The sequence below is a fragment of the Phragmites australis genome, chromosome 15 (assembly GCF_958298935.1).
Source record: "Phragmites australis chromosome 15, lpPhrAust1.1, whole genome shotgun sequence".
NCBI classification, from domain to species: Eukaryota; Viridiplantae; Streptophyta; class Magnoliopsida; order Poales; family Poaceae; genus Phragmites; species Phragmites australis.
Window position 1 is genome coordinate 22,810,859 of NC_084935.1, and position 16,291 is coordinate 22,827,149.

The following is a 16,291-nucleotide window of genomic DNA, read 5'->3' on the forward strand; positions in this document are numbered from 1 at the left end:
CTCCCCCTTTATATAGTAGGAGGCGAATTATATACACAAGCAAACTTTGCGAAAATACGGTGGCTGCCCTATACCTAATAAAGACAGCTACTCCTAGGTCATCATTACGGGTGGCGGGCATGCCCGGCCCAGCCTAGTTGTCCTACCCGTCCTATCCCATCCGCCAACCACCATCATACTTCCTGTGTGCTCGTCACACCCGCCTGCTCGGTCATCACGCAGGCCTATGCCGGCCCACGACTTCGGTCGCCAAAAGGAAGCCTGAGGGAGGAAAATGCACGAGTGGATGGTATGAAATACGATTAGATTAGTTAGGTGAGTACCTGCCCAGCGACTAGCCCTTGCTGTTCATGTGATTTCCATCTACGATCTGGTCGCGCGAGCCCCACCTAGTCGCGTAGGGGGACCATGGTCTTGAAAATATCAACCACCAGCTGACACCTGCCGACCTGGGTCCTCCTGATAGGGACCTCTTATTCTTTACATCGACAACACTCTTTAGCAATTGTATCATCTTGATACGACGATAAGGATTAATAAAGCTTCTGTTATAAAAATAAAATAAAATATAAGCTGAGAAAAGAGAAGATCTAGGTGCTTATTTTGGTGAAGGCGGATTATATATAAATTGGAGTTGTTACGGTTATGTTGTACTCCCACCTTTCTCAAATAGAGCTGCGATTTAAGAATGTGTGTAGTCAAATGTTGTAAACACTATACATGAAAGTACTAAGGTTTTTCATACACAAATTTAAAATATTTCCACATTACTACATCGGTTCTTTTTTTACGTGACATTCTAGAATCTATGTCTGTCAACCTTTTAAAAGTTTGACCACTTATATATTTGAATATATGAAGATTTGTTATATGAAAATTGTATCATTAGGTTTGTAGTTTCTGGCTCCACGTTGTCGTGGGCACCCTACAACTCTTTGTAGCCAATTTGACCCAAGCTCGCGTGCTTTCCTTTGAATGCTGCCGACATGCTACTCCAGCACAGCTGAGTAGCCGCTACTTGTCCGGTGGCTCTTGTCTAGCCTCCGCCAGTATTGCGCCGCTGGTTCGCTGTCCAATTCCGCTCAGGCACTATTGCAGCAGAGAGAGAGAGAGAGCATGGCGCAGGCCCAAGATGATGCGGCGCTGTGTGACGCTGGCAAATGGGCCCCACAAGGTTGGAAACGGGGAGGTCAACATAATGGTAGTTTTGTAGGAAGAGAGCTCGATATAGTGGTAGGTTTATGAAATGGAGAAAAAATGGTGGGTTTGTGACTAAGGCATGATTGTGGTGGGTTTATGAAATTTACTTGGCACATTAAAAAAGATAAAATTTAGTAGATATTATTAAAAATTGTTTATATTAGAAAATATCATCCGTTATAATAATGACATAAGGTCTATCAATAGTATTTTTTAACTTCTACAATTTTTTATTGTATCGAGCAAATGACTCCAAATAAACATGTGGCTCGAACGGAAGATAGGTAGATCATTCGGTGATAGTTTGATAGAACTTGGACGTTAGCAACGGAGACATTGAGGCCTCGGTTTGGAACGCTGGAGAGGTTCACCAGAATTTCAAGGTACAAAATATAATAACAGGTCAAAGAATCCGCTTAGTCTCTAATTTTGACTTTTGAGCGCACAGCTGGGGTCTGTGGAACAAATATTTCCCAGAAAAAGCAAAGCTATGAACAAGAACCACTTTATTACTCATGATGCACAAACTGGAGAACTGTTGGACACTACATCAAAACATCTTATCAACGTAGGTTCAAAATCATCATCAGTGGTAGGTTTTGAACCGACACTGATTACTCGGCACTGATGGCTCCAACCAACACTGATAGTCGGTCTCGATTCAACGTTTTTTTAGAACGAAAAAAGTTTCAAATTTTTTTCGTGACCAGAGGCTGCCCACCTGACCGCGCTTAATATTCGCAAAGTCACGTGATATTCGCTTGTATGCGGCAACCAATACTCGAACTCAAGACCTCACAGCCTATACACACGTATGACCCCTCTAACCTTCTCAGCTATCGTCCATTTGTGAGTATAGTAGCAAAATAAAACATTTTGACACCTTCTGACCGAACGTTTGAATAGCTATTTGGATATTTAAATGATCTTAAATAAAAGTGATCAACTAAAATATAGTCTCATCGAGAGCTACAATTTTTATAAAAAGTTTTTTCTCATCCGATTTCGTGTGAAAAAGTTATGAATTTTTTAATCGACAGCTGCTACAATTTTATTATAATTATTTGGACATTTAAATGATCACAAATTAAAAAGTTTTCAATTACAAAATTGTAGATGTCATCGAGAGCTATAATTTTCACATAAAGTTTTTCCCCATCTATCTTGGTGTGAAAAAGTTATGAATTTTTTAAAATGAGCTATGATAGTAATAATCATCAGTGACGGTTCGTAACTACAACCGACACTGATAATCAGTGACACTAATAGTGATTATCAGTACCGTTTCTTTTCTTCTCAGTTGTTATTCACGTGGGCGTGTGGGAGTTTAAAAACTGATATTGATATGTCTTCAATAGCAGTGGGTTCAAGTCACCGTATCACACATGCGAACCCCACGCATTGCGATGTCATCAAGCATTTTATTAGCGAACAACCTCCTCACTAGTCAGGGGCTTGCAGGAGGCAGTCCCCGCCGAGTGGCACCGGTGGCGCCTCCAGGGTTGCACTCGGCGTGCGCCGGCAGGGCCACGACGATGCCAGCCATGGTAACCTTTTGGCATGCCGGCGGCGCTGCCTCCTCTCGACCAGCACCTCCGCCATGGCCCGCACCCCGTCGCACCGGCAGGACGGCGCCACGTCCCTCAGCTGCTGGCAACACCGCGCCCGCACGCCAGTTGGGTCGTCGCCCGCGCACCGGCGCAGCACGTACGCGTGGCAGCCCGGGAGCGGGTCGTGCGGGAACACGCGTCCCGGCTCACAGCTCTCCCCGGCGATGGTGGCGGCGAGGAAGACGGGTAAGAAGGCCAGGAAGCAGAGGACAAGGTTGCTGGATGCCATGGTGAGAGAACGAGATGCAACGCAAGGCACGGGGTTCTTGCATATGCCTTGGATTTGTGCAAATCTGAAACGGATGGGAGCTTGAATTTGTTGCAACGGAATTTGGAGCTACTGTAACCACTGATTAGTTAGACTCTATAGAATAAAAACAAACAAGTTTTCAGAAAAAATAATTAAATACAAAACAAACCAATGACAAATACACAACAAAATTTTTTAGCAGGGCTGCCTAAGAGATGGTGCAAAGGTGCAACAAAAACCATAATATTTTAGATAATTAGCGCAAACCAAATAATATTACCATGATCATTCTTTGATGCATCATGTCGGCCACATAGCGCACGTACCGCTTTGTTCGACCTTTATTCAATACTGATAGGTTTGTTATGATGAAGTAGTAAAGTCTTCAAGCGCGACTGAAGTACAACGCTCAGCCACTCAAACCTGATGCATCATGTCGGCAAAAGAATGACCTTACAGTTCACCTTCCGCTATTTCTTCTTGTGTAAGTACATGAGAATGTGAGGTAAAAGAAGAAGAAGGTTTGTGGCGAGCAAGTTTCAGATAGACATCCTGCATTGCCGGCCTTGACCGAGGGGAAGCTTGCAGGCAAGCAAATGCCACTTCGATAAGCAGACCATATGTTGGCGTTCTTGTCGAAATAATATGTATATGTAAAAATAACCTATAAAGAATAATTAATTTTCATCTTATTAAAAACCACATCATTTCTACGTAGCCATAACAACCAACAAAAAGCAGTTGATGCTACCATTATTTTCTATTTCTATTGACTACTAATCTCATCAAGCCAGTTGGCAAATATGTTTGTAACACTTCTTGATGGGTATAGATTAGAAGCCACTTGGATTATGAGCCAAGCACATCTAGAAAAACGGCAATCAAATAAAAGATGCTTAATCATCTCGTTTTTTTTAACAAAAACAACATTTCTAGCTACCTTACCATTATCTTTTGATTAGATTATCTATAGTTATAAGAAACCCTTTATGAAGGTACCAAAGAAAAAAAAAATATTTTAAGGATTCTTTAGTTTCCAAAACTTCTGGTTTACTCTAGGTTCTTCATTATGTATGAGTGTCCTATAAAAAGAGTTTACTAAGAACTTTCCAGTTTTGTTCAAATTCCACCGAAATTTATCTGGCTCTTAGTGGAGATTGATATTGATAAGGTGAGGGAGTAAATTGTTCCACACTATCAACTTTACTATGATCAGCTCCTGGAGGAAAGCTATTTGGTGGGTGGGATTGAAGGACATTGGCTACTGTATCTTGTTTGTCCCAGGCAATGTTATATAAGCAAGGATATTATGTGCAAAGGGTAAATTTTCTAGCCATATATATTCCCAAAATCTAATTTGTGAGCCATCTTTAACGATGAAGGTACCAAAACGAAGAAAATACCGCTTCACCTTCATCAATCCTGCCTAGAAATGAGAATCAACGGCCTTCCTGATTACTTGCGATAAGGGTTTTTATCCCAAATATTTATTCTTGATAAGGTTCTACTTTGACTCCATCTTCGGCCATTAACTTATATAAGCATTTATATATAAGAGCGTTATTTTGCACATCGAAGTCTTGTATCCCTAAACTACCCTATGTAAGAATAATAACTGTGCACAAAAAAGAATGGAAATTGCTAAAACCATGCTGTGATTTTTTTCCTCCATGATCCTCCATAGTTGGAGAGCATGTTGGCAGACCTGAGAGATTACCACGAAGACACTACGTAAAAAATAGATAAAGGAGACACTATATAAGTGACGGGTCGTAATATAACCTGTCACTTATGATAAAAGTGACGGGTCGTAGTTGTGACTTGTCACTAATGCTAATCATTGGTGACGAATGAAAACTTGACCCGTCATCAATGACGACTCATCACTCACAGGTCATCGTAGGCCAGTCATTAGTGACAGGTTAAGTTTTGACCCATCACCAATGACTAACTCATCAGTGACGAGTCTCATAGGTCTGTCATAAGTGATGGGTCAAGTTATGACCCGTCACTAATGACGTTATTCAGAAATACAGAAAATGATCCAAACATTGCATTTTTTATTTTATTTTTCTCTTATTTTTTTCTCACTTCAGAAGCACTAGAATATGAACCATTGTATATTTCTGCTCAAGTTTGATGTAAGGGGTAACGGCTATGGACACAAACGCTAATTCCGAAAATGGTGCAGAAACTTTCAGAGGCGAGAACTCAATCTTTCAAGCCATTTTAGGCCTAAAAAAATTGGAGAAACGAATGTAACTTTTTCTGTAGATGTCCGTAGAGTCAAAATATGTCAAAATCGGAGTCCGTATGCAAAAGTTATGGCTATTTAACCGAAGACACTCCGAGTCAACTGGTTTTTATGTTTATTGTAAAATGACCCGTCACTTATGACTTGTAATAAGTAACGGGTCACAGTTGTGACCCGTCACTTATGACCCTTGGCAAAATAGTTAAAAGGATATTTTATCCAAGTCCCTTCAGGACGCACGCGAGGTTGATGTGGTTAGGCAGCTACGCGCGCGAAGGGCCGTCGCGAGTTCGATTCCCACGAAACTCACATTCTAAAAACAGCTTGAAAAATAGGTAGAGACATGTGGTGAGTGGTGATATGCCTAAGTTGGATTGATTTGGGTGAAAAATATTTTTTTGACTTTTTTTGTCCAAAAAACGTGAAAACCGTATATCAGTCATAAGTGACGGGTCATAAATAAGTCATAAGTGATGAGTCACAGTTGTGACCCATCACCAATGACCTTAATAAGTGACGGGTTAAGTTTTGACCGGTCACCAATAACCTTATTGGTGACGGGTCTTTACCCGTCACTTATTACATATCATCAGTGACGCATTCGGGGTGACGGGTGCGAGACCCATCACCCATGACGGTTATGATCCGTCACTTTTGTCTATTTTTCACGTAGCGAGACCTTTGTTATGGATGAACCATCGTATTGAGGCATTGCAAAATAATCACCCTATTTCAATAGGCCCTTCCAAGTTGTTGTGAGACACATCAAGTGTTGATAAACTAACCATGCGAGCAAAGAGGATGTAATGTTTCCAATGAATTGGCTGTGGGAGAGGTTCAAGAGCTCCAACATTTCCAGGTTCCCAAGTTGTGCAGGAAGACTGCCTGTGAGTTTGTTGTCACTCACATCCAACACAAGCTGCAGGATCACAAGATTACCAATAGTCATTGGCAAAGTCCCACTCAAGGTTTTCTGATTAATCATCAAGGATCTCAGCGCAGCGTAGTGCAATTGCCATGCTCTTATGTATTGACCCGCTCAACTTGTTATTAGATATATCAAAGTACTGCAAATTGCTCATCCGACCGAATTCAGGTGGTATTTCACCTGACAACTGGTTTTGTGATAAGTTGAGATTGTACAGGTTGGCTAGATTGCTTAATTCTTGTGGTATCTTGCCAGTTAGGTTGTTCGTGTGGAGTATAAGTTGCTCCAATGTTACTAGGTGTGACAACTCTGGTGGAATGCTTCCAGTTAACATGTTTTCTGATGCATCCAACAACCCATTTAGCACTAGTGGGTTATTTACCTGAATTTTTATGAGCTAGTGCTCAAGTGGGAGAAATGTTATTAGGTCATGAAAGAAAGTGTGAGATCATGTGTTGAAAAATTGGTAAACGCAAGATTGGTATAATTGTGAACCTAGCAAACGACGCAAAGTGATTTAACATTTCATGTGATGATGATGCTCGTGGTAGCAAGTTTATATTTATGTTTTTAATATGTGCAACATACTCATATTAGTGGTGTTGTACGGATTGACATGAGTCAAGTTTGTGAAACTTGTGCTCGGATCGGTTGTTGTTTTTGTTTATGTACAAGTGTCGTCCTAAGGGTAGATGTGGTCGGTGATAGAACTAGGACTAGGTTCAAAGAGAAACTAAGATCAAGACGGTTAACAGGTCACGTGGAACATTCGAGCTAGGAAACCATACATGCGAAGATTATCACACTATGAGATGCACATGGGAGATATAAGAACTATGGTGTGGTGAAGCTGGATTACGTTATGAGACATGATCTATGATGTGAAGTGCCATATGATGGCATGAAGTATTTTATTCTAATCATGCATGTGTGCGTTAGAATAAAAAAGCAATTTTTTTTGCATGTTGCATGGCTTGCATGCTGCATAGTTTGAGAGTTTTTTATTTTTACATTTTCTAATATTAATATTTAACTAAATAGACATATGATGGAAATATTTGCATAAATAGATGCATACCGTCCTCTAAAAATACCGCAATCCTTTCAAAGAGCAGTTAGCATGCTACAGTGGCATTATGTCAGAACCCCGAACCCGAGTTCCCCTGTGCCTCATGTATCAGTCCCTGGATCAAGTAGCCGATACGCACAGAATTCAACAGAATGATACCAAATACATACTTTGAATACAAATAAGTAAAATAAATACCTAAAAAGAGAAAAGATGGTTTGGTGGACAAGAATCCACACCAGAACAGCCACGCAGAAGAGCCTACAGCACAGCGGAGCGAAACGACGATGCAACCCAATGCCATAGGCAACTTGGGTGCGGACGCGGCCTTAGACTTCTTCTCTTTGACTTCATCTGGGTTGAGGTTGATCTCCAACTCAACAATCTGAAAGCAACAAGACTGAGTACGGAAGGTACTCAACAAGTCCTATACTATTTCAAGAGGTTGATAGATGCATAATGGATATTTCAAGGATATGGCTTTACGGCATAGTTTTGAGCGTAAAGCAGATTTTAAGCAAGTATCCAGTTATATTCTCCACTGTTAACATTTTGAAATAAATGTAACAAAGCTTTTAAAAACAGTTTTAAAAGTAACAAATGCAGGCATCTTCTGTTGGTACTGAGTATCACCTCAAGTCCCCAACATATTAGAAGGTGACTTGGTAGCAAAGTTGTCAAAACGGTTTTAAAAGTAACAATTGCAGGCATCATCTGTTGGTACTGAGTATCACCTCAAGTCCCCAACGTATTAGAAGGTGACCTGGTAGCAAAGTTGTCGAAACGGTTTGAAAATCGGTACCAGGGTAACAAGTTATATCTAGGGGTTTTTGGTGCTGGGAGAGGCTATACCTCACTCCGCAGTCCCTTGTATCACATCTGGTGTACCTCTATACCACACAGCTTCTGGCGGAGTGAACAAGGAATCTCATCACAGGGACATCTAGTCTAACACACTCACTCATCAAGACACATGCACACGGAGTCTATTCAAGCATGACCATGCCTTCGCATGTCCATAACCGTGGACACGGCTATTCGAATAGATTTACACTATGTAGAGGTTGTACAACTTTACCCACGTGATATGTTGAGCCTCCAACCGTTGCAAGCGGAGGAGGGAATCATACTGAGACTCTCCTAACACCTTTCCTGCCGGGCTTTTCCATGAGATACGCCAAGTCCTAGAGCTGCATGTTCCGAAGGCCAGTATTCCTTTTTAAGCCTAAGCCGGTCCCTGAAACCTCCAAACATCGGGACAAATGAACCTTTGGCTGCTCGTTGCTCTCAGTCTCCTGGTATGATGCCCAACTCAGTCCAGTGAAAGGAAAGTCAAGTCCTGCCCATATAGGACGTATGGTTGCACGGGGGTGGCTAAGCATGATGGCGCAAGACTCGGTCCTTAAGTGGTCAGGCTAGGCATCTTTATGGGCAATGAATACCATCATGTAACTCAAGCCCCCAAGAGCATCCTCGCTAGAGGACCACTTTACCTGCCCGCACCAAAATAGTTTTCACCCATTTTACACATCACCAACCATATCCCACATGACATCAAGGATTTCACAACCATCACGGAATTCACAACCATCAAGGATTAATGGTATGTGAGTTGTCATTGATAACAGTAAATCTTGTCTCCGAGGAGAAGTGTTTTAAAAGTGACATCTTTGAGGAGACATATTCAATCCTAAGCATGCTAAATATCAAGGCGTCATCCGACGTTAATATAGATAACGACAGGTAATCCTAGGGTGATATGGATTTTGGATGATAATATTCAAGACACGGCATGTGTTTGATAGGTGTAACTATTACAAGTAGTTTTGTAAAAACGTAATATATAGCACATGTGATAATAAGTCTGGTTTTAGTTGATCATGTATATTATTTGAAAACATAGGTTCAATATGATCAAGGAGATAGGACTTGCCTTCTTGAAGGGTCAATTCACGATTGGTCTTGTCATTCAAATCCTTTGGGTTCTTCATCATCATCAGGCCTCAGCTTCAGTTCCTTCCTCGCGTTCTTACTTAGAACCTTGACTTCAAGCCTACGCAGATTAACGATAAAAAGCACACAACGACTAAGAAAATGAATATCAGAACAAAACCAAATGAAATACCAAAGGGGAAGAAGAACGACAGAGAAAACAATGAAAGCTAACCTAGCGAAAAGATGATCGACAACTCTAAGCAATACGAAGCTAATACAGGGATAATCTAGTGAAGCTAGGTTAAGATGTTAATTTAGTTGTTTTATCAACTTAAGAGAAAGCCTAAACAAATCACGATTAACTAGGTGAGTGTTTATTAGTTTAACTGCCAGAAGGCGACAGCTAGAGATTCTACGTGTAGGTGAGTGCACGTGTACAGGCATGAATGTATGTTTAATTCTTACGTCTATATGTTTGTGAGCATGTATACATATATATGTAAGTACAACTCTAGGTGATTAAAACTATAAGTGCTTAAGTGTTGGATTAAACATTCTAATCTATAGTACTAAATATGGTCATTTAGTAATTAATCTTAATTACCTAGTGTTGTTTAATTTTCATAGTAATTTATTTATTTAACCGCTACACTAGTTAATCTTATTACCTTAATTAAACTAAGATTAATTTATAACCCGTCACATGAAATAACAATATGTTGCAACATTAATTAAAAGATTAATCTAAAAACTACCCTTTAATTCACATGATGATTAATCTACACTTAATCTAGATTAATATAAGAAACTTATACATGATTATATCCTAAACATATTTATGGAATTATCTAACTCACTTTATTTATTAAAAGACGAAATCTAAATCTAGATTAAACGTCGTGACACGAAATAATTCTTTAACAAGAAAATTAAATAAACTCCAAAAATTACAAGATTTGGCTGTAAGATAGATTATGATTTTAGAGGAATATTGGCTAAAGAATCGCCAAAATCGGAGTTAAAACGGATGAGTTATTGACGTCGGAAGATTTGCCGGAAGGATAATTCTGGAAAAAAGAGAGGGAGCACTATTTCACGAACTGGGTCTATGGGTCCGTGAACCGGTGGGGGATGGTGACGGTGGTGCACCGTAGACCAGAGCTGGTGAACTTGGTTCATGCCCCGTGGGTAGGAGTGGCTTTGGGTGTGCGGTCCACCATGAACTATGTCCGTTGGATCGGCCCATGGGCCCACCTAGCAGAGAGAGGGGGGTGGCCTAAAGGGATAAGTCCGGCCGGCCCTGTGTGCTCATGCGGCTCAGAGAAGAGAGAGAGACTGGAGGGGAGTGGGGTGCCGGGAGAGAGGAAGCCGGTGGCAAGAAGTGGCGGTGCGGAGGAAGAGGCGGCCAGCTGGGTGAAGGAGGAGGTCGGCCGGGGCGAGAAGGCTGGCTGGAGCGAGAGGGAAGGGAGCTCGACAGAGGAAGGAGACTACACTGGTGGGAGATGGCCGGCAGGGGCGGTGAAGGCAACGTTGGAGATGGGAGGGCAGAGACCGGCGGCGCACGCGGGCTGCGCAAGAGCGCGGCGCATGTGTGGGCTAGCGGTGGCGTGCATGGGCTAGCTGCGAGGCGATCGAAGGCTGACAATGCACGCACAGCGGTGGCGTAGAGGGCGACGCTGCGCGGCGTAGGCCAACGGCGCGAGGGCGGCGCGCGCAGAGGGCAGCTGCGTGGAATGAGACGGCGGGCCAAGGTGAGGCAGCGTGTGCACGAGATGGCACAGTGCGGTGCGCAGCCGAGCGACGGTGCGTACGGTGGGCGCGACGTGGACAGGCTGATGGTGGCGTGGCCGGCTGCGCTAGAGGATGCACCGGCGCGACTCAGAAGGAGGCCGGGCGGCGCAGCACGGTGGAAAGAGAGAAGGGGCCGGGAGATTGGAGAGAGGAAGCTCACCGTGGGCGGCGAGGGGTACGTGAGTGAGGAGGAGCAGAGCACGGCACGATGGCATGGGACGACGTGACGGCGTGGACCTGAGCACGGCACGACGTGCGGGCGGCGAAGCACGACTGGGTGCAGCACGGTTGGATTGTGCTCGGTCCGGCGGCGTGGAGTGGCGAGCGGCCGAGCGGCTTCGGTGGTGGCGCGAAGGAGCAGCAGAGGCCGGCGTTGTGCCCTGTTGTGTGTGTGTGTTGCTTTTGTGCTCTGTGTGTATGGATAGCGTGGGGAGTGAGCCTTGCAGGTGAAGGAAGGGAGGAGAGGAAGGCAACTTGGCGTTGGCTACTTGGGAAAGATCAGAAGAGAGGGATGGTGCTGGATGTTTGGTCGGTGATAAGAGGAGGGGGCAGTGTGAACGGAGGAGGAAGGTGGTGGCGGTGAGCTGATGGCATGAGAGAGGAATTTTGGGGGAGAGATGGAGAGAGATCAGAGTGAGTGAGGGAGTGATAAATCAATTGTATAAGTTGAATTGAATCAGATTAGCTAAATTCAAATGAATGTATTTGAATTGCAAAGAGATGTATAATAATTCAATTTGAATTAATGGAATTGATTTGAATTGGGTAATTCAAATTGTATTTGAAATCAAATTGATTTTGGAACGAGGACTCGAATTGCATGTTGATTGAATAAACATATTCGAATTCGAAATCGGATGAATGATAATTGAAGGAATGATTTGAATCGAATTGGATTGGCAATTCATTTTGGATTTGAATTGGATTGTATTGAAATGAATTTGCGAAAAGATTAAACTAGAAAGTATTCAAATATAACTTGAATGCTTTGAATTGCATTTGCATACGAAAGTGACGATGATTTAAAGAGCCTAGTTTGATTAAAAAAGGAATATTTGAATTGGATTGGAAGATCAATTTTCACGGATTGATTTGGAAAAGGAAGTTACCGAAGTAACTTAAACGGATTCAAATTTGAGTGACGTTCAAATTCGAATCGCCACTCAAAGAACCATAAGAATCACTAAACCAAAAATGCATATGCTCAATTTATTGCAACGATTAATTTAGAAATTAATTTAGTGATCCTTGGAATACTTAACCATATAATATATTTGAATACACACATACAAGTATATACATATTTAAATATATATTTCCTTGATTTTATACTAGTTCAATAATTAGAAAAAGTTTTTATTTGGAGCGAATTTTACTATATTTTTATATACTAAAACTCAGGGTGTTACACATGAGCACCTCTTACTGCCCTCTCAAAGGACGGTTATGCCCCACACTCCCCTTACAGCGCTCTGAGAGGGTGGTTAGCGCCTATGCCAGGCCCCCCGTTAGGGCCCTTGCCGCCCTCTTAGGAGGCGGTTAGCCCCTCACCGCGCTCCCCTCCCCCACTCAACACACTATAAATAGGCTGAAAATTAGCCAAAATAGGTATTTAAATTCAGAAAAAAAAGAAAGATAGAGGGACATGAGGAGAGGGAGGTAGCGCATGAAGCCCTATTATTTTTAACTATGTATTTAGGATCTCGATTTCCGATAATTTGTCTATACTTCTGTTTTGATTAGTAATTAAAATACCACTAGATCCAACTCGCCAAGTTCCAAGCTCCGCCGCCACCATAGCCGCCACCCTCAGTCTAGTACACCGCCAAGCCACTCCAGTGCCGCTTTTCCTAGCCCGAGCCACCCCCGAGCTCCACCGTCAACTGCCGAAGCTCATCCCACCGTGACCTTGGTTCGCCGACCATGAGAGACCCTTCCTTGTCGAGCTCCCGAGCTCCTCCGCTGACCCACTTGTCGCTGACCCTCTTCCCAAGCCTCGCTGACTGTGGTAAGCCCTCAATTGAGTTCAGCGTGTCCTTCTCTCCATGACCCGCCACTCGCCACCGTGTCTCGTGGCTGGTGACGAGGTTTCGACGAATCTCCAGCATGTGCACCGTCGTGTCCCGCTCAGTTGCCACCGTCCTGATCCCCTCCATCCGCCCAACCTCCCTCGGCCATTCGTTTAATATCGTGTGGCCACGATTATATCAAGCAGATACCCCTTTGCTGGCCAATAAGAAGTCGCCATGTGTCGCCCTTAATCCCAGTCAGCAGCTTTGCCTCGTCCCCATGCCATGTCTCAGCCACCTCAGCGCCACATCAGAAGTAGCAATGACGTGTCAGCCCAGTCAGCGCTTGCATAGTTAAATAGTATTTCCAGTATAAAAATAATTCCGATAATCCTAATTGTAGCATCTAGACCCCTAGGTAAGAGATAAGAGTTTTGATGATTAATGACAACCGTATCTTTGTGACTAACGTATGCGTCTTGAGCAGTATCAAAGAAAAAGAAAAACTTAGTTAACCATGATGCCTTGATACTCTTGGCCCTTTAAGCGCTTATATGGACGATCAAAGGACCGGTACATGAAGGTTAAGGATCTTTTAGTTCTAAGTGTCACAAAGAGATGAAGGACACTTAGAGTAGTATAGGTTCTATTTCTTTTTTAGTCTTTTGACCGTACTATAAAGAGGGATTAAGAGTTATAGCTTGACCTAGGTGAGTCTAGACATAGTTGATGCACACTTGTGAATTTTTAGACCTAGGTTGGTCATACAAGCTTTTGGTTTAGTGTCCAAGAAGTTAGAACTCAAGATTGTTTGAATTAGATAAATTCAGCGAAAATTCAACTCACGGGATGATCCTCTGTATGAAGAGTATTCTCATCGGAGCAATTTCCTAAGAGTTCTAAGTTGAAAAATTGTTGAAGTCCACGCCGGATGGTCCGGCGTTGTGAAGAGTATTCACCGGATGAATTTATACAGAGAGGTTGCAAACTATCGTCTGGCCGGTTTCAATGCGCCGGATGGTCCGGCGTAAAAAAGAGTATTCACCGGATGAATTTATACAGAGAGGTTGCAAACTATCATCTGGCCCGTTTCCATGCGCCGGATAATCCAGCGTAAGTCCGGATTAAACGCCGGAGCTTTAACGGCTAATGGAACAGTTAACGGCTATTTTGTCAGGGGTATTAGCACCGGATATTCCAATGTGAAGTGAGTTATTCACACCGGAACTTCTGGCGTTAAGAAAAATTCTGGGTTGTTAGGCAACATCTAATTCTTGATCCTTAGCCTATAAATACCCACTCATTTGGACTTCTTAGTATCTCTTGCGACCCTGTAGCAGCTCATACACTTGGTGTGTCATTTAGAAGTAAGAGAGAGCACTTGTGTTTAATCTCAAGTTCTTAGTTGAAGATTAAGGACATCCTTAGTGCTTGGAGAGTAACAAGTGTGCATCTAGCTGTTGTCTAGGCTTTGTCTTTGTCAAGTAAAGCTTGAAGCTTGTTACTCTTGGTGGTTGGCAACACCTAGACGGTCTTGGTGATCGAAGGTGTTCTCGGTGAGCTCTTGGAGGACTTGTGGGAGCCCCGGGAAGAGATGATGTACTTGGTTTGATGCCCACCAATCCGGAGATGGAGAAGGGGCAATCAAGAGGGAGCACTTGAGTTTTGGTAACTCAAGGGGGAGCTACATCCTTGGTGGATGCTCCAACAAGGACTAGGGGGAAGTGCCAACTTCTCGAAACCTCGGGAAAAAATTAGTGTTCTCTTCTCCAACTATTTACATTCCCGCATTTTACTTTGAGTATCTTGGTTCTTGCAAGTCTTTCTTTTTACCGTTTTCCCTCTTAGTCATCTTGCTTGTTTAATTGCATTGTCCTAGTTTAAATCACGTAGTTGCATTCTCCTTTATCTAGGCTAAGGTTGTCATTTATTTTAGAAAGCGGTAGAAGTTTTAATTAGCGCCCAATTCACCCCCCCTTGGGCCATTCGATCCTTTCACTAATAATTAATGTATTTTTGCAAAAAAGCCCATGTTTAGTAAAAGCCTCATAACTTTTTCGTCATAGCCCCGTTTTAAGCGATTCTTGCACCGTCAGATTCACTTTTCAAAGCTTTATCTTTCAAGATAGGTTTTGTCTTATTGTTATTTTGTTTTGCGTACTGTTCTTAGTGTGTTTTATTTGTATGGTTTGCTAGTAATTATACGATTAGACGACAACGTCCTGGATCAGTTTTAGGAACATCAAGACTAGGAGCTAGAGTACACTGAGCAGCTGCAAGGAGAAGGCAAGTTTCCTTGATCATCTTGAACCTATTTTTTAAATGTTTTATTTTACAAAATTGCATGCAATATCTGTCAACTTGATAGGTAGTCACCTATGTTAGGGTTTAACTAGTTCTTTCTTTACATTCCTTGAAGCCTAAGTGGTAGTTGATATAAGTCTCTTGGGTAGAATTGCTTAGCCATGCTTTTGGGATGTTGGGGAAGTGTCATATACATGTTTAGTGAACATATGCAATGGTGATGATGAACTTGTTTTATGGAATCCTAGGACTTAGGCAAGGAGTTGGCTTGATAATGGTGGTTCATGTGGTGGGCTTGTGGATACGTTCCAAGAAAAGGTGTTAGATTTTGTTAATTATTTCTCTGTTAGATAGTCTTTACGCAAGTGTCACATATAAGGAACGGTTTGTGGAGTGACAACCCAAAAAATATCGTACCAAACATCAGCCCGATATGGGTAAGGCTTACCATATCTAATAGACACCTGACTGGTATTTGTTGGAGTACCAGGACCTAATTGATAGGCCATTCTTTGTATTGATTCTTCTTGCAGCACACCACTGACGTGTGTTAAGTGTCTTGCAAACACGACAATATGGGTATCACGACTCGCGGTTAAAAGTTGGACAACCTCTGCAGAGTGTAAAACTGTTATAACAGCTGTACTCACGGTTATGATAGATTTAGATCCTCACATGATTAGTTGGTCATGGTAATGATTTGGCTATAGGTCGGTGATACGGGTGATGGTTGTATGATTATGGTTTGTAAGGTGGTTAGCGTTGGGTAATGTCTAGTTGTTGGGTTGTTTGGTTATATTCACTTAATAACTATTTAATGCTTTTAAATTATATTGCTGTTTTCTTTACTTGTATTTACGCAAATATACCTTATGTTAGCCTATTCTTGTTGTAAGCCTATATATCATTATCTTTCCCACACTTGTTGAGGACTCTATGTG

The 16,291-nt window shown here is 42.3% G+C and overlaps 1 protein-coding gene across 1 annotated transcript; it reads right to left on the bottom strand.

Moving 5' to 3' along the window:
- Positions 1-2,556: 2,556 nt before the first annotated feature.
- LOC133891932 (trypsin/factor XIIA inhibitor-like) lies at positions 2,557-5,434 on the bottom strand. Its single transcript, XM_062332646.1, has one exon. The coding sequence runs from the start codon at positions 3,037-3,039 to the stop codon at positions 2,644-2,646; it is 396 nt and encodes a 131-aa protein (XP_062188630.1). The 5' UTR covers positions 3,040-5,434; the 3' UTR covers positions 2,557-2,643.
- Positions 5,435-16,291: the final 10,857 nt, after the last annotated feature.